Source organism: Phaseolus vulgaris, chromosome 1 (assembly GCF_000499845.2).
Source record: "Phaseolus vulgaris cultivar G19833 chromosome 1, P. vulgaris v2.0, whole genome shotgun sequence".
NCBI lineage: Eukaryota > Viridiplantae > Streptophyta > Magnoliopsida > Fabales > Fabaceae > Phaseolus > Phaseolus vulgaris.
The window spans coordinates 44,240,290-44,265,363 of NC_023759.2; the positions used below are offsets into that span (position 1 = coordinate 44,240,290).

At 32.7% G+C, this 25,074-nt stretch overlaps 4 protein-coding genes across 6 annotated transcripts; all 4 read left to right on the top strand.

The window, feature by feature from the left end:
• Positions 1-265: 265 nt before the first annotated feature.
• On the top strand, positions 266-3,371 carry LOC137814516 (pentatricopeptide repeat-containing protein At5g03800). The gene has a single exon (XM_068617299.1). It carries the CDS (start codon positions 333-335, stop codon positions 2,955-2,957), a length of 2,625 nt encoding a protein of 874 aa, XP_068473400.1. The 5' UTR covers positions 266-332; the 3' UTR covers positions 2,958-3,371.
• Positions 3,372-10,957: 7,586 nt separating this feature from the next.
• On the top strand, positions 10,958-14,785 carry LOC137814518 (probable glycosyltransferase At5g03795). Of its 2 annotated transcripts, none has more exons than XM_068617303.1 (4): positions 10,958-11,630; positions 13,171-13,406; positions 13,480-13,828; positions 13,911-14,785. In XM_068617303.1, the coding sequence occupies exons 1-4, from the start codon at positions 11,286-11,288 to the stop codon at positions 14,592-14,594; spliced, it is 1,614 nt and encodes a 537-aa protein (XP_068473404.1). In that variant the 5' UTR covers positions 10,958-11,285; the 3' UTR covers positions 14,595-14,785. The 2 variants fall into 2 exon arrangements, with proteins under 2 accessions (XP_068473404.1, XP_068473405.1); XM_068617304.1 differs by having other exon boundaries at positions 11,009-11,630; positions 13,176-13,406.
• Positions 14,786-16,879: 2,094 nt separating this feature from the next.
• On the top strand, positions 16,880-18,116 carry LOC137814517 (late embryogenesis abundant protein ECP63-like). Of its 2 annotated transcripts, XM_068617302.1 has the most exons (3): positions 16,880-17,324; positions 17,364-17,722; positions 17,794-18,116. In XM_068617302.1, the coding sequence occupies exons 1-3, from the start codon at positions 16,988-16,990 to the stop codon at positions 18,013-18,015; spliced, it is 918 nt and encodes a 305-aa protein (XP_068473403.1). In that variant the 5' UTR covers positions 16,880-16,987; the 3' UTR covers positions 18,016-18,116. The 2 variants fall into 2 exon arrangements, with proteins under 2 accessions (XP_068473403.1, XP_068473402.1); XM_068617301.1 differs by having other exon boundaries at positions 16,880-17,722.
• Positions 18,117-20,594: 2,478 nt separating this feature from the next.
• Positions 20,595-22,561, top strand: LOC137814519 (large ribosomal subunit protein eL24-like). The gene is made up of 5 exons (XM_068617305.1): positions 20,595-20,719; positions 21,292-21,367; positions 21,485-21,586; positions 21,838-21,986; positions 22,252-22,561. The coding sequence occupies exons 1-5, from the start codon at positions 20,709-20,711 to the stop codon at positions 22,403-22,405; spliced, it is 492 nt and encodes a 163-aa protein (XP_068473406.1). The 5' UTR covers positions 20,595-20,708; the 3' UTR covers positions 22,406-22,561.
• The last annotated feature ends 2,513 nt before the right edge of the window (positions 22,562-25,074 follow it).

Consider the following 25,074-nt stretch of genomic DNA (forward strand, 5'->3'; position numbering starts at 1 on the left):
TTTATGTGATTTTTATTCTTTATAAATTATATTATTATTATTTTTAAACTTGTTATGATATTATTAAGAACATAAAAAATAATATGCTTGTTATTATTTAATTTTTTTTGTGATATTATTTTTATAAAAAATTCTATAAATAAAAGATGACAAAAAAACAAAATAAATATTTATTTTATACTCTAATTCACTTGATTGTAAAATAAAAGATGTATATTTTTTTATATTTTATATATATATAAAAAAAATGAGTAGATCCTAGAAGTGATGGTGTTGGTTGCTGGTGAGAGAAATCGTAAATATATGACAGGGTGTGTGTTTACGCGCGAAGGATGGAGAGTGGAAATTGCAGTTGCAACACAAGATATGGTATTGCTACCGGTGGGGATAGGTGGCACCCAAGCCTCCATTGCAAATCCTTCAAGTCTTCTTCCCTTTCCCTCAAACCACCATCCTCCAAACCTTTTTCCCTCTCTTTCCGCCGCAACCTCCGCCATGTCACACACTACCTACCGCCGGACTCCGACTCCCTCGTCCACGCACTCCACGTCTCCTCCCGCGCTGCCGACACCCAACTCGTCAAGACCGTTCACGCCACGCTGCTTAAACTCCACGAACACGACACACGCCTTTTCAACGCCCTCATCTCCGCTTACCTCAAACTCCGCCTCTTCCCTCACGCGCTACGTCTCTTCCTCTCCCTCCCTTCACCCAACGCCGTCTCATACACCACCCTCATCTCCGCCCTATCCAAGCGGCCCCACCACGAGCGCCATGCGCTCAAGCTCTTCCTCCGAATGACGCGCTCCCACCTCATCCCCAACTCGTACACATACGTCGCCGTTTTAACTGCCTGCACAAGAATCCTCCACTTCCAGTTGGGCCTCCAGGTCCACGCTGCCGCTCTCAAAACGGCTCATTTCGATTCCACCTTCGTCGCAAACGCCCTCGTCTCTCTCTACGCCAAACACGCCCCTTTCCACGTTGCGCTTAAACTCTTCAACCAAACACGCCAGAGGGACCTTGCTTCGTGGAACACTATTATCTCTGCTGCGGTGCAGGAATCCATGTACGACACTGCGTTTCAGTTATTCCATGACATGCAGACGACGGATGCGTTTCAAGTCGATGATTTCACCTTGTCGATACTTCTGTCTGCGTGTGCGTCTTTTGTGGAAGGTCAGCAAGTTCACGCGCACGCTGTTAAATTAGGGTTGGAAACTAGTTTGAACGTTGGGAATGGACTCACTGGGTTTTATACTAACTTTGGAACCCTTGAGGATGTGGAGTGGTTGTTTGAGGAGATGAAAGTGAGGGATGTTATAACTTGGACTCAGATGGTGACCGTGTATATGGAGTTTGGGTTGGTGGATTTGGCTCTGAAGGTGTTTGATGAAATGCCCGAGAAGAATTCTGTGTCTTATAACACCGTTTTGTCTGGATTTTGTCAAAACGAGGAAGGCTTAGAGGCGCTGAAGTTGTTCGTCAAAATGGTGGAGGAGGGTTTGGAGTTGACGGATTTTAGTTTGACTAGTGGAGTAAATGCTAGTGGACTGCTTGGTGATCCCAGGGTCAGCAAGCAGGTTCATGGGTTTACCGTGAAGTTTGGGTTTGGATCAAATGCCTGTATTGAAGCGGCATTGCTTGACATGTACACGAGGTGTGGGAGCATGGTGGATGCGGAGAAGATGTTTCTGAGATGGGAGGTGGAGCAGTTTAGCTCTGTGTCTTGGACAGCCATGATATGTGGCTATGCTCGAAACGGGCGGCCAGAGGAGGCCATTTCTCTTTTCCACGTTGGTCGATCGAATGAAAAGGTGATTATGGATGAAGTTGTGGTGACTTCGATGCTTGGTATTTGTGGAACTGTTGGCCATCATGATATGGGTAAACAAATTCACGGTCATGTTGTTAAATGTGGCTTGGGATCTAATTTGCAAGTCGGAAATGCACTTCTTAGCATGTATTTTAAGTGTGGGAACGTGGATGATGCGATGAAGTTGTTTCATGATATGGCTTATACAGATATAGTTACATGGAATACTTTAATCTCGGGAAATCTTATACACAGACAGGGGAACAGAGCATTGGAAGTATGGGTGGAAATGCAAGAGAAGAACATAAAGCCTGACCAAGTTACATTTGTTTTGATAATTTCAGCTTACAGGCAAACTAACTCAAATTTCGTTGATGATTGTCGTAGTTTGTTTAACTCGATGAGAACTGTTTATCAAGTTGAGCCCACATCCTTGCATTATGCTTCCTTCATCAGTGTTTTGGGTCACTGGGGTTTTCTGCAAGAAGCATTAGAAACTATCAATAAAATGCCTTTCCAGCCTTCTGCTCTTGTTTGGCGCGCTTTGCTGGACGCTTGCAAACAGCATCAGAATAATATCATTGGAAGATGGGCTGCTCAGAATATTCTTTCCTTCGAACCTAAAGATCCTTCAACGTTTATACTTGTTTCAAATCTGTATTCTGCTTCTGGGAGATGGGACCGCTCCGAAATGGTCAGGGACGAGATGAGACAAAAGGGGATTCGCAAACACCCAGCTCAAAGTTGGATCATTTCTGAGAAGAAAATACATACATTTTATCCGAGAGATAGATCACATCCTCGGGAGAAAGACATATACAGTGGTTTGGAAATTCTGATCTTGGAGTGCCTAAAAGTTGGATATGAACCTGACACAAGCTTTGTTCTCCATGAAGTAGAGGAGCATCACAAGGAAATTTTTCTATTCCATCACAGTGCTAAACTGGCAGCAACTTACGGGATACTGATGACCAAGCCTGGAAAGCCCGTTCGAATTGTAAAGAACATCCTTCTTTGTGGGGACTGCCATACATTTTTAAAATATGCATCAATTGTCACGAAAAAAGATATATTTCTGAGAGATTCTTCTGGATTTCATTGTTTCTCCGGTGGCCAGTGCTCGTGTAAAGACTGCTGGTGAAACGCTGGTTCTTGTAGCCGGTCGTGATTTATATCAGTGGTCTTTGCTAATTTTGTTAGTTATAGGATAGCAATGTTAGGTAAGAGTTGTATGAGAGATTTTTCTGTAGATGTTACTACGAATTTGGTGGAACCAATCATCTAAGGAGAAAATGAGTAAAACAGCAAGAGGAAGTGGAAGAAAGATTCTCCTTTTAGAAATATTTCTGTAAAAAATTTAGGGGTTAGAACTGCACAGTTTCATCTGAACAAAGATGTATTTTGTGAGTTTATTGATAACCTTCGCTGTCTGGGATCTAACACGGTCAAGTATTTACCAACTCAGCTTGGTATTTTGTCGGAGTTTTGACTATTGAAATATTTACTCCAACTACATAAATTTTTAATGTTAGATGACTTTTTTATTGTATGAGAACAGCATCTCCTTTTTTCCTCGAAGGTTACACTTGATGCAATATAATAGTTTGATTTGGCATTATTTAAAATTTTTTGGGAGATAAACACCTTTTATCTCAACCAACAACATTTTCAATCACTTCGTCTCTTGTACCAATTTAATAGATAAAGGCAATTTTTTTTATAACTCAAATAATATTATTCGTTATTTTATAATAATTTCACTATATCTAAATAAAGGTTAATTTTTTCACATGACTTTCGTAAAATTAATCAATCCTTTTTTCAACAAAAATACTTATTGTTCCTGCTAAGGAGATGGGACCTAGAGAACTATTGAAGTCTTCTTCTTCCTCCTTCGGTCGGGCAAGTGAATGGGTGATGAACTGGGATTTTTCTCGTCCTCCTGCTTATCCTTCGGCACGCAGGACTCGGTCGTCGGGTGAACACCGAATGGTGGGGGTACCTGCGAAGGCACTCCGACGCTCAAGTCAGTAAAGCGGGTGGTTAGCTCTCAGGTAGGTGAACAGTAATAATGACATACCTTACTCCTTGGAATGCGTGCTATTTATATTATTCTAATGGGCCTACCTTGTTGGGCCCGTTTATCGAGGTGGATACCGCTTAGGGTTGCATTACCTAATTCTTGATGATGGATTAGCTTCACTGATCCCGGTTTGAGCGTTAATTGTAATGGGGCTCGGCCATCGGCCAAATTGTCATGGTGAGGGTCAGCCGTCGGCCAAATACCTGTGGTCTTCGACCGTCTCAGTTAAGTCTTCTAAGGTCTCGGTCTCTTGGTCAAGTCTCCAAAGGTCTTGGCCTCTCGGTCTCTCGGCCAAGTCTTCAAAGGTCTCGGCCTCTAAGCCACATGGCCAAGTCTTCTAAGGTGTCGGCCACTCGGCCAAGTCTTCTAAGGTGTCGGCCTCTCGGCCATACCGGTACACTTATGTTTTAACATATTTATTTTCATCATTAATCCCAACAAACATCAATGTTAGATGTCTACCCAGTTCATCAAGGTGCTTATATAAAAAACGAAGTTCATCGGGATACTACTCGAGCCCAAATGATGGATATAGTGAGAAAAATTACCCTAATTTGGTTTTGGACTTGATGGTTTTGGACTTGATGTCTGTGAAAGAGAGTTGGAAGTATAGAATTCTAAGGTCATTGCTTTCTGCATCCAATTGCACCCTGCAAATTTAAAATTCTAAGTTTGTTCTTGTGGTATTAAATGACAGCAGAGGGGATTGTTTGTTTTGCTCATGTGTTGTTGTGACTTCTTTGAGTATTTCACACTTGGTGGTGTTTGGTGGTGATGTTTAAAGTGTAGTGTGGATATTCATTTTCTGAATTTGTGATGAAGTGAAGATGGTGAAGGGAGGGAAACTAACTTTGTTGTTTCGTCCAACATGGGTCAACCATCTAGTGCATGACTCCAACAGTGGATATATGTTATTCAATGACATATTGTCCTACCCACGAATAGACCTTTTATAAATGAGATTCAAATTCCTCCAGTACATTTTGAAAAAGTGTTCTTATGTACATGTTTGTTACAATTTAAAAACATTATTTTCATAATGATATGAAAACAAATGTAATTTTTACAAATTAATAATGTATTTATTTATAAAAGTGTGACATAACCACTTCAATATTTCGTTTGGACAAAGTTGACGTCTTCTAGTTAGTTATACATGTGCATCAATGCGGAAGTCTTCATGAATATCCATCACCATCCACAAATTATTTAAGAGTCTCAAGTACAACACATTGATTGGTATCACACTTTTATTAGCAAAAATTGTGTTTTCCAATAAGATACAACGAAAAAATCCTTATAGCACAATCTATCTCTAGTGAACACAACACTCCTCGTACCTCTCGAAGCCAAGTCAACCTCACGTATGCACCCCGACAATGCCTTATCTTTGTCATGGCATTACCCATGTCCACACCTAACAACTCAACCAACATTGTTGTAGTCGCAGTTGAATCCAACGTGGTGTGTGTGCAAAACTATCCCACACCAGGGATATAAAGCAATGTCAACGCTTTGTTCAAAGTGATCATCATCTCACTAATAAGAAGGTGAAAATTATTGGTGTCTTAGTGTCATCTCTCCACAAAGTCAAATATCAACCACTTATCAGTGGTCTTATAATTGTTATTGCACAATGACAATAACTTAGAGTTAAGCACCGCAACCTCGATATGCCAATAAAGGGTCCCAAGTTTATTTAACTTTCAAGACCAACTTCATTTTCCCTCAATCCTAACAGAAAAAAATATGGGTGTTTGTAAGTACAAACAATTCCACAAATCCAAATATCACAATTAAGTGCAGTCTTTGTTTCTTACCTCACCCTCCCACTAACAAACGTATCAACATGTCTTCCAAAAAATCCATCCTAGTATCAAGTCTTCTTATAGGTGCAACTATTACATTATCATCACTAGCTAGCATCAACAACTTGTACACAATCTTTCCTGCAAATCAACTCTATCTATCAACACCTCGAGAGACAATACCTCTTATCCTAGTCATATATGTGCATATTAAATAAATCATATATTATTCAAATTTATTATTTCATAAATTAAATTAGAAGGAAATTTTAATACATATATTTTTCAAAATAAAAATTCATTTTGGATTGCTCAAATTCATAATGTATTTTTCTAAAATTGAATACATTCTGGATTGTGCAATCTGAAATGCATTTCTAGATCCAAAATGTCTTTCAGATTGTGTAATCCATAATTTATTCTTTTCCATAATGTATTCAAGTTTTGAAAAAATACATTCTTAATCAATCCAAAATACATTTATGGATATGAAAATGTCTTATGAATTGTGAAATAAACAATTTATTAAATATTTGAAAAGTACATTTTGGATTGTGTAATTAGAGACTTTCCTAAAGAACCAATCCAAAATGAAATTAAACAACAGTAAATGTTTTTTTTTTCAAAAACAAACTTCTGCAACGATAACATTAGCGTGATGGGATAACATATGGCAAAGGTGGTTCTTAACAACAAACAATGGGTCCCAGCGATGGGTTTGGAACACTTGAAGCAAAGGAAGCAGCAAAAGGTGCACAATGACAAGTGGATAATAAGTGAAAATGAAGAAAAAAATAGGATAAAAATATATATTTGATTAAGAATATTTTGGTCTTTTAACCACCCGTGGGAGTGCACATGAAAACTATGTAATTATGTTGTGCAGAAATAAATAACTTTAAATAAATGTTTGTCAATCAATAGGAACAAGTGTACCAACATTTTTCCCACTTCTTTTTCCTACACCACATGATTTCTTTATTTATGCACCTCCATTACTGTGAAAATTCTAAATTTTCCATGTAATTTATTTTCAAATTATTAGTTTGAAATATATTTTGAGATTGTGTAATTTTAAAATGCATTTTATGTAATTTGAAAATTCATTCTATATCACACACTCCAAAAATATATTATGAATTACATAATCAAAATTTCAGAATTATATTTATAGATTCTCCAGTGTGAAAATAGTTTACAAATTCTTTGGAAGTCAAAATTATAATTATAGATTACACAATGCATAGTCTTTCTAGTGGGATGATGTTCTTGTGCAATTTGGAGGACAATTTATTATAAGTACAAATTAGACTATTTGCGTCAAAATCGTATGATTCTTAAACTCACTTTAACGTAAGTTATTGTTCCCAATTGCGACTTCTTGTTTGCATAATCCAAATATAACTTGAAAATAATGTCACCTCCACAACTGATCAAATCCTTTGAAAAAAAACGAAAAATTACCCAAAAAGATTTAACTAATTTCAAATACCTACAAAACTTTCACTTCCAGATATATTCTTTACTGAATTCAATATCGAAAGCAATAGTTCGCAAATAAGGACACACATTAAGGACAATGATAAATATTTTGGAGTTTGAATGAATTATAAAACAAAAAAGGGGAAAATAGGCATTTTAAAAAAATAGGGGTGAAGGAAAATACGGAATTTTGGATTTTTTGTTTTTGACAAAAATATCTTTCCTGAAAAATAGTTTTCAGAATATATTTTAGAAAAAAAATGGTTTTAGATTTTGCAAGTTTACTGAAATTTTAATGTTCATAAATCATAATACATTTCTATTGTCAAAAAATAAAATTAAAATGTGGTTCTATATTTTGCAGGTTTCCTAATATTTTAATTTTCATAATACACTTCTATTGTAAAAAAAAAGTAAAAATATGGTTTTAAATTTTGCACGTTCTTAATATTCTAATATTCGATCACTACAAACTCAACCACTTCCACCAATCACTTTTTGTAATCATGGTCAGAGTTGATTTAATGATATTTTGTTTTATTTACGGGTTTTCTTTTGTTCTATCTTTAAGCTAATATTTCTTATCCTTTTTTGCTAGAGTTTTGTATTTGGAATTTTTTTTCTCCTTCGTTAAGAAAATAAAAATATACATTTTAGAAAGTCTTAATTACTTTCTAATTATTTCATTAATTTGAGTATTTTGAATTATTGTTGTTAAAAAAATTGTTCTATACTGTTTATCCCACTCAACTGAGTCATAATAGCGTTGAATTGAATAATCAAAGTAAGCAATTGATATTCTTTGTGACTAATCCTTATTTTCTTACATTACCACAGTGTTATTTGTAAACTATATGACTATGAATTAAAATAAAATCCAAATCATATAGTAAAATAAAAGTTATGACGAATGGTGTTACGTTTAATTTTCCCTCAACCTGTGAATTGAACACGAGAAATGGGCATGCCTCACCCTCATCCACCTCTCCTTATCCTCTTCACAAGAAACATTACGCATGTTTAGTGTTCACCACATCACACCATTAAAGAACAATCTTAGCCAAACAATGCTTGTTAACGTTAACATGTGAGAAATATTAGGTTATCTGGCTGTTGCTTCGTGTTGCTGTTCAGTTTTGGGACCTATATTTTTTTTTTCTTCAATTTGTTGGTTTCAGATCTACTTTTGTTTTGTATATTTAATAATACAAGGGTCAACAATAAGATTCGTAGCATTTGTTTAAGAAATGGTGAGAATAGAAAATAGTTTTTGTTTTTTTAAGAGATTTCGGTGCCCTTGCGTTAAGGATTGGAATATAAATGAACTGAGTGAACAACACGCTATTTTTGTCTTTTAAATTTATTTTATGCGTTTTTTAGAAAGATTGTGGTGCTTTTTGGTTCGTAAGTTACAGCAGGTTACATAACTTTTAGGTAGATTGATTTAATTGGACAAATTTTAATACTTAAATTATTTAAAAACCATATCTCAAAAAGGAAAATTTAATTTAAATTTAAAAATATTTTTAAAAAATATTTAGCGTAATCCCAAAAACTACAATTCAACGAGTATAAAAGTGTATGAAATAAAGAAATTTCTTTATTTTTTAATATATGTTTAAGGAAAAAAAATAGTATTAAGTAAAATTTAAGTCTATTTTAATTTTATAAAATCGATTAATAGAATGAGATCAAAATTTATTAACTCAAAACTATATATTTATAAATAATCCAATAGTGAGAATGATCCAATAAAATTAACATATTTTTTATAAAATAGATTCTAAAAATAATTTTAATATCAAATTAAAAATGAAATTTAAATTTAAATCATCTTATAAAGTTTCACACCAACTTATTTATTATAAAATATCTTATTTTTATTGAACATGTGATATTAAAAAAAAACACATATAATATGATTGAGAGATATAAATTTATAATAATTATAAATAAAAAGGTTGAATAATTATAATAATTTAATTTAGTTATATAATATATAAATAAATAATTAAAGTGTGTATTAAAAAATAAACAGTATTATCTATTAAAACAATTGCATTAAGTGTATGATTATTCGATAAAAATACTAGATTAGTACATGTAGAGAATGTAATAAAAGGTTTGGGAGTGGTAGTGCCTTAAGTAGAAGTTCTTTATGACCACTCAAATTACATGATTTGGAAATCGACATCGTCGTGGTGCGGCCTATTAAAATAGGGTTCATTGATGTTTTATTATAGTATGATGTAAAAGATAAATGCACGTTTACATTTAGCAATGTATTTTAAAACTTTTTCTTAAAAGGTCATTACCTCATGTTTCTGTTCTCTTTTAAACTCTGAAGAGAGATTGTAATTTGCACAACACCAAATTTAGAAAAAATCCAAAGCATATTTATAGCAAACCTCATCCATTAACACCTATGTTGTAACAAAATAATGTCATTTTACAGCCTCTAAAACAAGACAAGCTACTGTGTCTGATTGTGCTTGGACTCTTTGGAAAAGACACTGTTACCATCTTGGTACATTTTTTCCCTTTTTTAACACAAATTAGACTAAGGTTTCTACTCACCAAAATAAAGATGGTGAATTTCTCAACTATGATATTAAAGTTAAAAAAATTGTAAAATTGTAAAAGTGTGTCATCATGGCTTGACCTCTAACCCCCGTTGATGAAATAAATGGGAGGTGGCATGCATCAGAGTTATGACTTATGAACTTCTAATAAATTACCTTTTTCTCCTATTTTTCTTCTTAGTCTTCTGTTTTTTTACTCTCAATTATTACTATTCATATTATATTTATTTTTTTGGACTTTTGTTCTTGCCAATCATTACTTCCAGTTAGGAGCTGTTTAATTTACAAAACATTACATTTTGAAAAACTGCTATAAAATATTAAAAAATAAACTTTACATAAAAGTAATAAAATCTATATGCAAACATTATTTTAAAAGAAAACAAATCCTCCATTTTCCTAAAGATATCACATATTTATGATAAAATATTATTTTCATATTTTAATGAAATGAAAACATACCTTTAAGAAAATAGGAAAACAATAAAAATAACTCAACACGTGCATATAATTTAAACGAGTCATGAAATTGAAATTAAATAGTATTGTGAATAACCTAACAATAATAATTTTAATAATGGTGTAAAAGCGTGATTCAACTAAAGAAGTTTTTCTGACGGAGTTTATTCAACTAAAAACACTGTTTTTTTCTTTCTATAATACTTTATTTTGTTATTTGTGTATTAATTTTTGACATACGAACATATACTATCCTATATATATGAAGATGAAATTAATAAACAACTGTTATACACTGTTTTTAGTCTGCTACACGGTTTATTCACTGTTTTTAGTGTGCTACACTGTTTTTAGTGTGCTCCACTGTTTATTAATCACAAATTATGCGTTTTATAATATTGATTAAATTATAATTTTGATATTTTCACTTTTATTCATACTTTTAGCCTATTTTTTATTTTGGACTCTCTAATTAAAACGAACAACTTTAATTTACTCCTTAATTATTTTTATTTGTATTAAATTAAAATAAGGGAAGAATAATAATATATTGTATTAAATTAGAAATAAGATATCAGGTCCGTATAGTCTAATATTATACTCATATATTTCTGATCCAAACGACACGTTTGAAGCGAATCGAAGTAACAAAACGACACGTGTGGATTAAAACACCTGGGTTGGAGAATGGGAAGAAAATAAAGAGGTGATTAATAAGTGGATCGGTGAGTTGTTGGTAAGAGGCATAAAAAGAGGGGTAAAAGCGGAAATGCAAAATGTTGCATGCAAAAACTCAGATTTTGAGGGCAAAGTGTGAGGACGCTTGGCCTGAGATCGCACCCATTTATTACCAACACTTCAATGTCATATTCTTCACTCTCAGTCTCTGCCACCAAAACCAAAACTCTTCTAATCTCAACCCTCTCTTTCTCTCTTTCTTTCTTTCTTTCTTCACAAACAAAACACAATCATGTGTTCTGCAACCACCGTCTAGGTAGACAACAGAAACCACCGGCTTTCTGAATTCTGTAGCAAAAGGTTAAAAAACAGCTCCAATGGGTACTGCTACATGGGGTCCAGGGGCATCTTCATCCATCAAGCTCTTTCTGTTCATGGCGCCTCTTGTGCTTGTTGCAGGGCTTGTTTCTGTTTTCGGTCCTAACCCCTCTAGTTGGCTTTTCACTGCAAAGCCATCTGCGTTATTATTCAGCTCTGTTACTTCCTCAACTGGTAGTACAGGTGCTGTGACCACCCCTTCTGAGGTGAAGCAGAGAGAAGGGTTGGTGGTGGTTGCCGTGGATAATCGCGCAGGAGAGAATGTTATCTCTGATGACACTCACTTCAACCTCTCCTCTACCCCTCCATTTTCTGTTCAGGCCATACAAACACCTCAACAACATGTGAGAGCTTTTTCTTCTTTAATTATTATAATTCAACTCTTAAGTTTGTCATTTCTTTTTCTTTATATAAAAGCCATTACAACAGGGGTAGGATTGGACCCAATTTGGTTACAACTCTACTTTCCTCATAAAGAATCCAATTTTCACAGCGATAATCCAAATAATAAAGCTAAGGATAGACACTCTGCTATGAGAATCAGAGCCACAACACCGAACTGTGCAATAAATGTTTTGAATAAAAAGATTATACGAATTAATTAAGATCAAACTTGAATCTGATGCTGTGTTTAAGTTTTCTTCCTCGAGTTATTAGTACTTTATATCTGGGTATTTAACTTTTCTTTCCCAAGTTACTTGTAATCTATCCAAGTTTTGTTCGGTAGAAAAATAGGTAGTACTCTGGAGTAAGGAAGCTTCAAAGATGAAATTTTCGTGAAAATGCCAGATGATTTTTATATTTAAGAAGGAAAGAATGTACAGATAGAAAGAAAAGAATGTAATCAAAACCATTGAGAATGTTACAGACCAGATACCTTAACTTTTTCTTAAACTTTTTGCAGAAAAGATATAGGAGTTTGAAAAAATTTGTTGAGGCATAATACCCAAATGAAGGGGGAGAGAGAGATTTTATCTTATTATTATATAATTTGACTGTGTAGTTATTTTAATTCTATTATTTTTATAGTAAAATTTACAGAGTAAGGAGATGCAATAGCTCAGTTTAAGTTATAGCAGAGGAAAACATCGAGCTCACATAGCACTTGGTTGTTGTTTAAAATTTTCCAGATTGAAATTGTAGAATGAATATAATTTTGGAACGTTCCTCGTCATGAGGAATTAAAAATTGACATTTAACTGAACCTTACGTCTACGCACTGCTATTATAATATAATAATATATTTGCTTCATCACAAAAAAAGAGAAATATTTTTGCTTTGTTTTCATCTTTTCATCTTTTCGAGACAGGTTTTCTCGGTGAAACGGAACGGAAGGAATTGAAATAATGCAAATTGATGTATCAACTTGGATGTTACATAGTAATTGTTGCGATCCAATGAGTTATTTACGTGTTTGAGGATTTCAGACCTATAATTTATGACTATCCTTTCCCCTTGTTGAATATAGTGACTTCGTAAATACGAAAAGAAATACGTATCTCCATGATCCATCCTTTGGGTTTTTACTTTTCAGATACTTTAGTTGGTTTACAGTGTGCAATTTGTTTCTAGAAGTTACGAAACTAAATTGGAGTGACAAATATTTGACTGTGTTTATCTTCTAAATTAGTTTTTGGATCATATCCATTCTAGATGGAAATTAGTTCAATTTCTTATACATTCAACCCCTGCACTGCACATGTAGTAATGATTACAAAAAGGTTTTGGCTTTAAGAAACTAGTTGTGAAATTCCTTTTCAAGACAGGGGAATAGACAAGAGACAACTTGTTAGGTAGAGCATTGTAGTATGGTTGAAATTAAAATGTTGTCCATTCGTGAGTTTTAAATAAAGGTGGTGACGACCCGTCATTTTATTTACCAGAACAGGGATGAAGAAACCGTTCCCCAAAATTTGGGCAACCTGAGTTCCGTGAATGAGTCTTATGTAGCAGCAGAGAGGCCAAAACTGCAAAGAAAATTCAGCATCTTAGATAGAACTGAAGCAGGTCTAGTAAAAGCTCGAGCTGCAATTAGAGAAGCAAGAAACGGAAATCAAACGCAAGATGCAGACTACGTTCCTATTGGACCAATGTACATGAATGCCAAAGCATTTCACAGGTAAAAGAAGCAAATAACATAAGGGCTTTGTTGGTTTAAGATAAGTAAGTAATTTGATTTTTGTATGTGACAGGAGTTTCTTGGAAATGGAGAAACAGTTGAAAGTGTATGTGTACGAGGAAGGGGAGGCTCCAGTTTTTCATAACGGACCCTGCAAGAGCATATACTCGATGGAGGGGAATTTCATCCATGGTATTGAGATGAATGAGAAGTTCAGAACAAGAGATCCTGAGAAAGCACATGTGTTTTTCTTACCTTTTAGTGTGGCAATGTTGGTCCAATTCGTGTATGTACGTGACTCTCATGACTTTGGCCCCATAAAAAAAACTGTCACGGATTACGTCAATGTCATCGCAGGAAGATACCCCTATTGGAACAGAAGCCTTGGAGCTGATCATTTCTATATTGCTTGCCACGATTGGGTAATTAAACATTATTATTATTATTATTGTTATATTTTAATAATTGTCAGAAAATAATTAATAATTGTAAATTGGTTTTCAGGGGCCAGAGACTTCACGTTCTGTTCCTAATTTGCAAGATAATTCGATACGTGTGTTGTGCAATGCCAACACTTCTGAGGGGTTCAAGCCTTCCAAGGATGTTTCTTTGCCGGAAATCAATCTCCAAAGTGGTTCCATAAACGGTTTGATTGGTGGGCCGTCTGCTTCTAAACGTCCACTCTTGGCCTTCTTTGCTGGTGGGCTTCACGGCCCAATTAGGCCCATTCTTCTTGAACACTGGGAAAACAAGCAGGAGGACATGCAGGTTCACAGGTACCTCCCCAAGGGTGTCTCATACTATGAGATGCTGAGGAAGAGCAGGTTCTGCCTTTGTCCTAGTGGGTACGAGGTAGCAAGTCCCAGAGTAGTGGAGGCAATCTACACAGGGTGTGTCCCAGTTCTCATTTCAGATCACTATGTCCCTCCCTTCAGTGATGTTTTGAATTGGAAGTCCTTTTCCGTTGAGGTTTCGGTTGAGGACATTCCCAAATTGAAGGATATTTTGTTGAGTATTTCTCCAACACAGTATATAAGAATGCAGAGGAGAGTGGTGCAAGTTAGGAGGCACTTTGAGGTGCACTCTCCTCCCAAGAGATTCGATGTCTTTCACATGATCCTTCATTCTGTGTGGCTTAGAAGATTGAACTTTAAAGTCCACCACCATCATCAATCACAACTCTCTTAATACCACGATCAACATTTTATTTTCTCATTCATATCCTATGTAATAGACTGTCATTCTTTTCCATTGTCAGAAGCAAAAATAATATCTTTATTTGCATAAAGTACAAATTTCTGTATCAAAACCAACCTACTAAGGTACCAATATGTTTGATAGATGAATATAAAGCAAACAATCGTTGCGAACTTACTAAATTGGTAGAACAGATTCAATCATGTTATCCCGGCTATTTTTGCTTCATCGGAATGCTTTCTTATCTGAAAGCACCTTCTTGCTTTTAAGGCGATTCTGCTGTCCTGTAGCAGCCCTTTAAAATTGCAACTTTAATTAACAACTGTGAGTTATGTGTCCTTCACCATGAGGTGATTCTGGCAGTTTTCAGAACAGGAAAAGATGAGAATATATAGACTCAATCTGTGTTGTTTAAGAGAGCAAGATTTGATACCTTAAGTCTAACATCCAAATAAAGCACATCATATCGAAGATGACCCTAACCAGGAGGGATCCACCATAATAAAATATTTTGTACACGTTGCAATAAAACTAAGACATATTCCCCTTCCCATTCCATGTTCCCCCATTAGTCCTTATTCTGGTTTCAAACAATCATAACATGGGTATGGATTAATGTTATACATGGTTCTCACCCCACTACACATGTACACTTTTGAAGCTAAAACATTTTTTTGTATGTATGTTTTACAGAGGGTTTTGGTGTTTCCTCTCTCTAGTCTCATTTTGTTGATCCTAATCGGTAATGTTGCAAGATCTTCAGTTTTTTGTCATAAAGATTGTATATCTCCGAAATGCCTAAGTTAGACCTTTGTATAAGACAGTTGAAAGTTGTGTACTTTGCCTTGATTGGTAGACACATTTATAACACCGTGGTGGGCCTTTGATACTCTACCTAAATTAGGGTAGGTTATCAAATTAACCTTGAAAAATACTTTGATTATTTTAAGATGATTTTTTTCTGCACTATATCAATTTGAACTTACACCTGATTTATTAGTGAAATAATGGAAATGTTCTTACAAAATGATAAAAATGACCTTAAATGGAAGGATGTGGATAAAAGAATACTTCCAGAATTCCTTTTTCATAATAGATTTTCAGATTTGGATTTTCTGAAAATTCTTTTCCATAATACATTTTCAGATATTGTGTTTTGAATTTCTTTTCCAACATGTTGAATTTCGAATTTACTTTTTTTGAAATTAAATTTTAAGTATTTTTTAATTTTGGATTTTCAAATCCATATAACAAATAGTAATTTTAGAAATTTTGAAAGGTGATAAGGTGCAGGTTCAAACTGGTATGATACATGAAAAAATTGTCTTACCTTAATCATGCTATGTTAAATGATATTTGTTGTATCTATTAAAACTATGTTGACCAAGTCTAATGGATATTCGATCAATCATCTTGATATATATATATATATATATAACAAATTTAAATGATAATAATAATAAAATTATTTTTAAATTAAAAAATGTTTGAATAATAATATTAACTTAACAAAATCTATATAATAATTTTAAATTTTAAGAAAAAGTATTTTATAATTAAAATTTAATTTCGAAAAAATTATTAAACCGAAACTCATTTAAAAAAAACAATTACTATATTAAATAAATTATATACTATTTTACTGATTACAAAAATATTAATATTTATTTTTTTATTATTAATAAATAAATTTTAAATTGTTATCTAATTAAATATTAAAATTAAAAATAATATAAAATTAAAATTATTTATTAATAATGAAAACTAATTTTAATATAAATACATTTTTTATTTTATATTTACTTTAGTCATTATAATACTTAATTACTTTTATATTTAAAATAATTTTTTAAATAATTTTTTTCTTATTTAAACAGAAATTAGTAATTAGGCTCCCATAGCCTTGGGACTTAACCTGAAATAGCCTTAGTTAATTATTATTGTTATACTTTGATATCATTAATTTTATATGTGTACTTTATTATTTTAAAATGAATTAATGAAAACCAAGTGGGCACAAGAGAGTAGGAAATGGCATGGATGGTCAAGAGAGTCTCCATGATGAACATGAATGAAGACAAGCTCTGCAGACGCCACGTTGTTGGACACGTGTAAGATTATGCTTGTGATAGATATGGAGGTAGGAGACGGTTTGAAACATGTCAGCACCGAGTAAAATCACAGGCTACGTGTCACACTTCCATGCCTCTTTTCTCTCCACGTGTCGCTCTCCCCCCTTATCGTTTTGCGCTTCAAAACCATATATATATCATCACGCAGTGATTGTCCATTCATCACCAGCTTCCACAAGAAGTTCTTTCAAACTCAAGTTACAACCAGGTTTAAAACTCCAAACAACATCGTGCAATCAACCCATAAGATCGATGGCTTCGGGACAGGAATTCAAGGGAGACAGAGCGGAGGCAGCAGCCAAACTCGCTGCCAAAGACATCGGCGACATCAACAGACAAAACGAGCGAGACGAGAACTTCGACTTGCACTCCGAGACCAACTTTAGGCAAGCACGAGCCGAAGCAGCCGCGAAGCTCGCCGCAAAGGATTTGGAGGATGTTAACAGAATGAGGGACCACACCCACTCTACCACCACATTCAAAGAGCAACGCTACGACGAGAATAGACCCGGTGTGATAGGGTCGATGTTCAGAGCCGCTAAGGAAGCCGTGGTTGGGAAGCCTCATACAGTTGAGGCCTCGCTAAGTGGTAATGATTCCAACAGAGAGAGGGTAACGAAGGAGCAAGGTAATGATTCCAACAGAGAGAGGGTAACGAAGGAGCAAGGTGGGTCGAAGATGGGGGAATATGCAGATTATTCGACTCAGAAGGCGAAGGAAAGGAAGGATGAAAGGATGCAGAAGGCTGGGGAGTACACGGACTTTGCGAGCCAGAAAGCAAAAGAAAGCAAGGACTATGCGGAGAGGATAAAGGAGGCTAAAGATGCTACATTGCAGAAAGCTGCAGAGTACAAGGATTATACTGCTGAGAAGGCAAAGGAAGAGAAGGACAGTGCAACTGGGAAGCTTGGGGAGCTGAAGGACTCTGCTGCTGATGCTGCTAAAAGAGCTATGGGCTTCTTCACGGGCACGAGAGACGAAACAAAGGTTAACATCAACTTCCAATACTTGTTCTATGTATTTGTTGACTATTTATTTATTGCTGCTTCCTTGAAAAGGTGAGTGGAACGGCGGAGGATAATAAGCGGAGAATTGAAGAGGTGAGGGTGCAGGATAAGGACTATGGAACGGGGCACGGAGGAGAGAAGTTGGTGATAAAAATGGAAGAGTCGCGCCCGGGAGCGGTGGCGGATGCGATGAAAGCGGCGGAGAGGGCCTTAGGCGGCGTGATGGAGGAAGAAGGGACCCTTCGTGTGGAGCGTCATAGAGAGAAGATGTGAACGTGTGTGATGGATCAAGTATAATAATAATAGCGTGTTTTGTTTTGTTTTTGTATAATAAATAAATAAATATATTTTATGTTGTTCGGGTGTTTCAATAATTACTCTTCTACACTTCTGTATAGAATATACACTCTTTGGTACGTAAATTCTTATAAATAAGAGGCACAGAAACTTCTCTTAAACTAAGAGAGCCCCATATAGATACTGAAATATGCTTATAAGATAACTAACAGTTAAGAAACATAGTTTAACATGGAAGATATAGGCACAGAAATTTTTATATATGTGAAGCACTCATTCTACTCCCATGCTTTCGCAAACCAGATCAAATCACATACTTCTTCTCATTCTTCAGTAATATTATTTATCAGTTGCCTTAATTAACCAATGATAAATTACTTCAAGTAGAAGTTCAATATATAGATCTATCTTGTAAGTATACCAGATAAAATATATTTTTCTGGTAAATTCCAGTTCAGATAATAGGAAATCACGTTCCAAAGTTGTAAAAAGGATTTAATTAATGATAATGTCAATGGAACTTTATATCTTAGGCTTGTAAGAAGTGAAGCTCAGCTCTATCAACATCAAATGATGTTATTAACTGTGGTGTTAACTTCTGTGCTAAAATATTAGTAAGGATTCTTTTAGTTTTCAATAAAGATATAATTATTTTGTACTAAGTGTAATAAATTAATGAATCACAGTCAATATTTTAAGACTAAACATATATCTTCTTTTATAAGAATATGACCAATAAACACCATAGTCAACTAAGTTAAACATTAAAGATTAAACACGATTTTAAATAGAGAATAGTTGATAAAACATCGTTAAATATTATTGCTTATGGAATAAAAACAGAGAATAGTTGATAAAACATCGTTAAATATTATTGCTTATGGAATAAAAACATAATTTATATTAATAAAATTATTTTAATATGAAAATTTTATATGTTTAAAGGAATATAGATTTTAAAATTTTATATAAGATAAACCTTTATCATGTATGTAATCCACGTCCTTTCATGTAGAATAGAAAATTTTGATATTATACAGAAAATTTTAATAATTATATACTATTATTCAAGTTGGAACAAACAAAACTTTGATATTATATGTACGGGGTATTAATAGGAATGGTTAATTGTTGGAATATCATGCTATATAAATATGAAAAAAAATCAATTAAAAATATTATTATAATCCATGCATAATAATTAGTAATACAAAAGTTAATTTAATATTTGAACTTATTATTATTTAATTTAATTGATTTAGATTGTGTTAAATTGAATCAGGTTAATATTCATAATATCTAAATCGAAAAACATCTCTGTAAATTAGAATTTTAAACTTATTTTAATTAAGTTAATCAAGGTTTTTTTAAGGTAGAAGTCATTTTTGATTATCTTATTTCTAATCACCAATAATATGTATAAATCAAGTTTTTTAACTCATCAAAATGATACATGAAAATCATGTGCTTCTGCACAGCATTAGTTATGAAGCTAAACCTTTTAGAACAATATCATTAAAAAAATATTAATTGAAGGACCTATATTCAACATATACAGTATTTCTACAATTAATAACAATTTATAATTAATAAACATAAAAACATTTAAAAATAATTTATATTTATGTTATTTAAATCTTATATATTATTTTTTTTACCTTTAATTAATATATAAATTGTATTTTAATTAGTATTCACCACATATTTCATTTTTCTTTATAATTTTTTTATATTATTTATAATTAAATATGATTATATAATATTTATTATTATAATTTATGACATATATTTATATATAACTCATTATTTACATAATTTTTTAATTTAAATATATTTTTTTCTTAATTTTTATTTTAAAATTATAATTTATACATTATTTTTTATTAAACTTAATAATAAATTTATTCATTTATTTTTTATTATTACATATATTATCATCCATCCATAAGTAACTTAATTTTTTTATTTTTATATTTTTAAACTATTTAGTTACTATTTCTTTTATAAAATATTTAAACAATTTTATTTAATTTTTACTATTACTTATTTTAATATATTTTTAAGAAACAAAAAATACCAACATTATAATTTATTATAATTTTTTTATTCAAATTTTATTATAAAAATATATTTAGAAAATATTATAATTTATACTTCACAATTCAAATTTACTATAAAAATAAAAACAAAATAATGTTAATAAAATATTTTATTTCATTGATATTTCTTCATAAATTTGTATATATTTAATTTTTAAATTTTCTTCTATTTTAATTTTATAAATATTTTAATTTATTAAAAATGATTGTAAATGTTATACTTGATTCTTAAAATGAGAAGAAAAAAAGTACAAGAACGCAGTGCACTCACTGCACTTTGTTTGCTCTATGCACAATAGCAGAGAAGGAAAAAAAATTAAAAAGTTATAGGTATAATTTTGTAATTGCACATGAAGTTAGGGGTGCAGGAAGACAAATGTAATGGTGCTGGAAGAAACACTAAATACTAAAATACAGGTTCTTATGGACTAGACTATTTACTTTGGGCCAATATACTTCACATTGGGCCCAGCAGTTCATTTATATGGTTTTATACTCGGGGTATAGAGAGAATCAGGAAGAATTAGGTATTAGGGTTTACACTGAGCGGCCACACCTCAAGCAGCAGCCATGGTGCTCAAGTGCGTTTTCATTCTTCTTTTTCTTCCATCAACTTCTTTTCTAGGATTTCATAGCAATTACTTTCTTCTAACAGTCCTGTGTTCTGATGCATGCACTTATCTGTATTCTAAAATCGTTGTTTGTTCCAGTTAATCTCGTTTTTTTTTTCTTAATTTTTTTGTGAACTCGGTTTACTTCTCATTTTGTTTCCGTGGTTTGTAATTTGTTTTTAATTTCTGTCTTTTAAATTAGTATTACTGTGTGGTTGTTGAGCATACTGTGGAACAATTTGCGATGTGCCGAAAATTAAATCCACAAGACGTACATCATTATGCTTTGCTGCTTAATGACTTGATTTCAATTCCTCAACGCAGTCTCTGAAATATTTTTTGCATCTGCTTCTTTAATCTTAAATGTTGGAGAATGTGTTCTTTCATAGAAGCAGCTTTTGAAATATGTCAGACGCATAACTGTTGTAGATTGTTGAAAATAGTTTAAGCTAAACTATTCAGTGTCTTAGCGTTTTGTTTGATCCATGGATAATCATTTTTCTTTGGGTACCTTTTGTTAATATTTTATATTATTTTTTCAGAACTGAACTATGCAGATTCAGTGGTGCCAAGATTTACCCAGGAAAAGGCATCAGATTTGTTCGTGGTGATTCTCAGGTGACTTAAAATGTCTCATTTAATTTGGATCGTTGTATCACATTATTTGAGTCTGGTTCTGTTTGCTATGATTAAATGGCAAAAAGTTGTGACGGTTTTTGGTTGTTGAATCTACAGGTTTTCCTATTTGCCAATTCCAAATGCAAGAGGTATTTCCACAACCGTTTGAAGCCATCAAAGCTTACCTGGACTGCAATGTACAGGAAGCAACACAAGAAGGTATTTATTAAATTTAAATGTCTGAAAGATGTTACATTTAATCAATATCGACGACCTGACCTTGTTAAATTAGAATTTCTATTGGCATTGATGAACCCGTTTAGGAAATGAAAATGTTGCTTTCATACTTGAGTTGAATTTGATAATCTGATTTTGCTTTGTCCATAGATGTTATAATTTCACATAGAAACATGTTGTTGTGCTAAGCATTCCTGCATTTATTCATTTACTTGTGTGAATGGGATGTGTAGGACATTGCACAAGAAGCTGTGAAGAAGAGAAGACGCGCTGCCAAGAAGCCTTACTCTAGGTCCATTGTCGGTGCCACTCTGGAAGTTATCCAGAAGAAGAGGACTGAGAAGCCAGAAGTTAGAGACGCAGCCAGGGAAGCTGCCCTTCGGTGTGTATTTTGTTAATTCCTGTCTAACATTGGATTTGCGCTCTTATTTATTGTAGATGTGTGCATATTCAGTCACATTCTCAGTTATTTATTTTCTGATCAATTACTATAATTACTCTTTACTCAATGTCTCACTTTAGAGGAGCTAAAATCTTTTTATTTTAATCAATTGAAACCGTAAATTTTCAGAGACTAACTTTCAACATCTCTTTTGCTTTCCAATATGAATTACACATTTATCTGAATCTTGGATGTTGTGGTACAGTGAAATTAAGGAGAGAATCAAGAAAACAAAGGATGAGAAGAAGGCTAAGAAAGCCGAAGTTGCAGCTAAGTCACAAAAAGGAGGGAAAGGCAATGTTTCCAAGGGTGCTATGCCTAAAGGTCCTAAACTCGGCGGTGGAGGCGGGAAACGCTGAGCTTAAGTTTTGTTCCTATTTTTGCTACAATTTAAGTAGTGTTGTTTTGAAACTTATGTACTGATATTTTATTTGCATGATTAATCTTTTATTTTACTGTTTAATTAAACTTGTGTTTGATACTTCAGAAAGTACCTATTTTTGCCTTCCGCCTTAGTCACGTTAGTCGTTCTTTTATAAACTGTTTTTATTGGTTCGTGTTTGGATTTTGAACTTGACTGACCCTAGAGAGATGGGAACGATCAATGCTCTTGCTACTCATGTTTTGTATTTGTGTTCTTTATTTGAAACTTTCAATTGATTTTGTTACCAAGCCCCGTATTGATCTTAAGCATCTATTTAATTTATTTAACCAGCCACAGTCCTAGATATCTTTGTTCTTCAACGGTGACCCCGTATTGACCTTTTGTATTCTCCCACTCATGATTATTTCTCCGACGATGAACAATTCCTCTGCTACGGCTGATGGCTTAGCTTGGCCAAATGAAACTCCTATTCACATTATCTCGTTTTGGTGAAGATAATGTAGAATGTGGTTAAAAGGTTGTTGAAAACACCTAATATTATACATCAGTATCCAATTCTGTTATGGTCACTGAAAATTCTTGTTTCAACATTAGTTCGTATAATGTCGTTTACTTTTATTTTATTTTGTAATACTCTATTTCAATTTCAAACTCTTTTGTTTATAATTAATGTATTTAAAACTTTTCAATCAACGTATTGACTTAGAAGTTGAATAGAATTCTACGTAATGTGACGGACTATAAATTTTCAGATTGTCTTTTTATTATGCATTCGATATAGATAGAAAGAGTTCGTCTCTTTGATTGGTGTTATCCGGAGTGTTTAACCATGACAACATGGATTTGACGGGTTTGTCTCTGCATTATCTTTCTCACAATAGTAATGAAGTGTTCGTGGTTGAATTTCTGAGAGGCGAAGATAAAAAAATGATTAAACTTAATTACTTTGTCTTCAGGTTTTGTAAGGTTTGAAAAACCCTAGAGTCCGATATAGATGTTGCACACATTTAATTTCCTAATGTCATTTTAGATAAAAATATATATTAAATACTTTTAAATAAGTTATGTATCAAGTTTCAATTCAAAATTATAAAAGAATATTAAAGATCATAAAATACTGAATCAAGAATTTAATGTTTACAATTAAATATATAATTAAAAAATTATATAATTATTATTACAGTTTAAATTATTTAACTATTAAATTAAATTTTATATTTGCAATAATTATAAATGAAAGTATAAAAAATAAACTCAAAATTTTAACAATAATAACAAACACGAAAACAAAATAGTATTTTCAACAAGTAGATCAATATAATAAAGATTAAACTGTAATTAAATTAAAATATGAATATTTGAAACTATTACGACATTTTTTAATATTATCACCATAATTTTATTTTCTTTATTATTATTTTTATTAATATTTTTGTCACTGCTGCAAGTAACAACAATAACAATATAATAACAACGAAAATAAATAAAAAAACATAATGAAAATAATTGACATTACAAATCATGATAACAGTGATGTAAAAAATCGAGTGTTAAATAGAGTTTTTATTTTATTTTATTTGAAAACCAGAAAATTTGTAAACCAAAGCTTCAATGTATAATTTCATGCCAACAAAACTTACCTCCCTTGTTGCCTATTTTAAATATACATTCAGATTTATTGTATATAAACCTCTCAATGTGGAAATTCACACGGATACAACACGGACACAAACACGGATACAACACGAACACACACACGGAGATATGTATAATTTTTAAAAGGAGATATGTATAATTTTTAAAATATAGGATATGAAGATACAAATTTATATAGTATATAATTATGAATTATATAAATTGATAATAAAGATTTATATGTATTAAGTATGTTTCAATTTTTTTTTGAAGCACAAACATGTTTTTTATTGCTTGTTCAAAATGATTTGTTTCTTATTTTTATAATCATAATAAAAATTTATATAATAAGTTTGAGTTTTTAGAAAATTAATGTATTTTTTATTTTTAAAATTGTATTAGACCCGTGTTAGAATTGTCAGAAATTCAACAAATATTTTTTGAATTGGACACTTCATCGATACGTGTCCTACGAGTGTCGGTGTCCAATACGCGTGTCCTACACGGACACGCCATTTAAGAGGAGTGTCCGAGTTAGATATGTGGAAACTAAACAACATGGACTATATGCCTTAATATTTATAGTACAACAATCCTTAGATATTGTAAAAGGTAAAAAAATAAAAAAGAATCATGGATCACATGCATCCAAACTAGTATAATAAGATATATGAATCATTCCTAGATTGTGAAATTTAACACTCAATGTAGTTTATGTAACAAGTTATATGAGCCCAAACACTTTTACTGGCGGTTAATCAATCACATTACACCTCATAATTCTTGTTATCATTGTGTTGACTAACTAGACCATACACATGTATGATTTTCATGAGTGCTCAAGAGATTCTTCCAATACCTCATACAAGTGATTTCACTTGACATTTACATAGGTGATTTCATTAAGTGTATATGCTGCAAATTATGCATCACTAGTGTGGAATATGAAAATCATTTAAAACTTTGTTCAAAGTTAAAATTCCTATACCACATGAATTTTAACTAAAA

Coding starts and splice junctions, on each gene's coding strand:
- LOC137814516 (XM_068617299.1), top strand. CDS start 333: ATGGAGAGTGGAAATTGCAGTTGCAACACAAGATATGGTATTGCTACC.
- LOC137814518 (XM_068617303.1), top strand. CDS start 11,286: ATGGGTACTGCTACATGGGGTCCAGGGGCATCTTCATCCATCAAGCTC. Junction 13,407..13,479: donor AATGCCAAAGCATTTCACAG/GTAAAAGAAGCA, acceptor TGTATGTGACAG/GAGTTTCTTGGAAATGGAGA. Junction 13,829..13,910: donor ATATTGCTTGCCACGATTGG/GTAATTAAACAT, acceptor ATTGGTTTTCAG/GGGCCAGAGACTTCACGTTC.
- LOC137814517 (XM_068617301.1), top strand. CDS start 16,988: ATGGCTTCGGGACAGGAATTCAAGGGAGACAGAGCGGAGGCAGCAGCC. Junction 17,723..17,793: donor GCACGAGAGACGAAACAAAG/GTTAACATCAAC, acceptor TTCCTTGAAAAG/GTGAGTGGAACGGCGGAGGA.
- LOC137814519 (XM_068617305.1), top strand. Junction 21,368..21,484: donor TTGTTCGTGGTGATTCTCAG/GTGACTTAAAAT, acceptor TTGAATCTACAG/GTTTTCCTATTTGCCAATTC. Junction 21,587..21,837: donor ACAGGAAGCAACACAAGAAG/GTATTTATTAAA, acceptor TGGGATGTGTAG/GACATTGCACAAGAAGCTGT.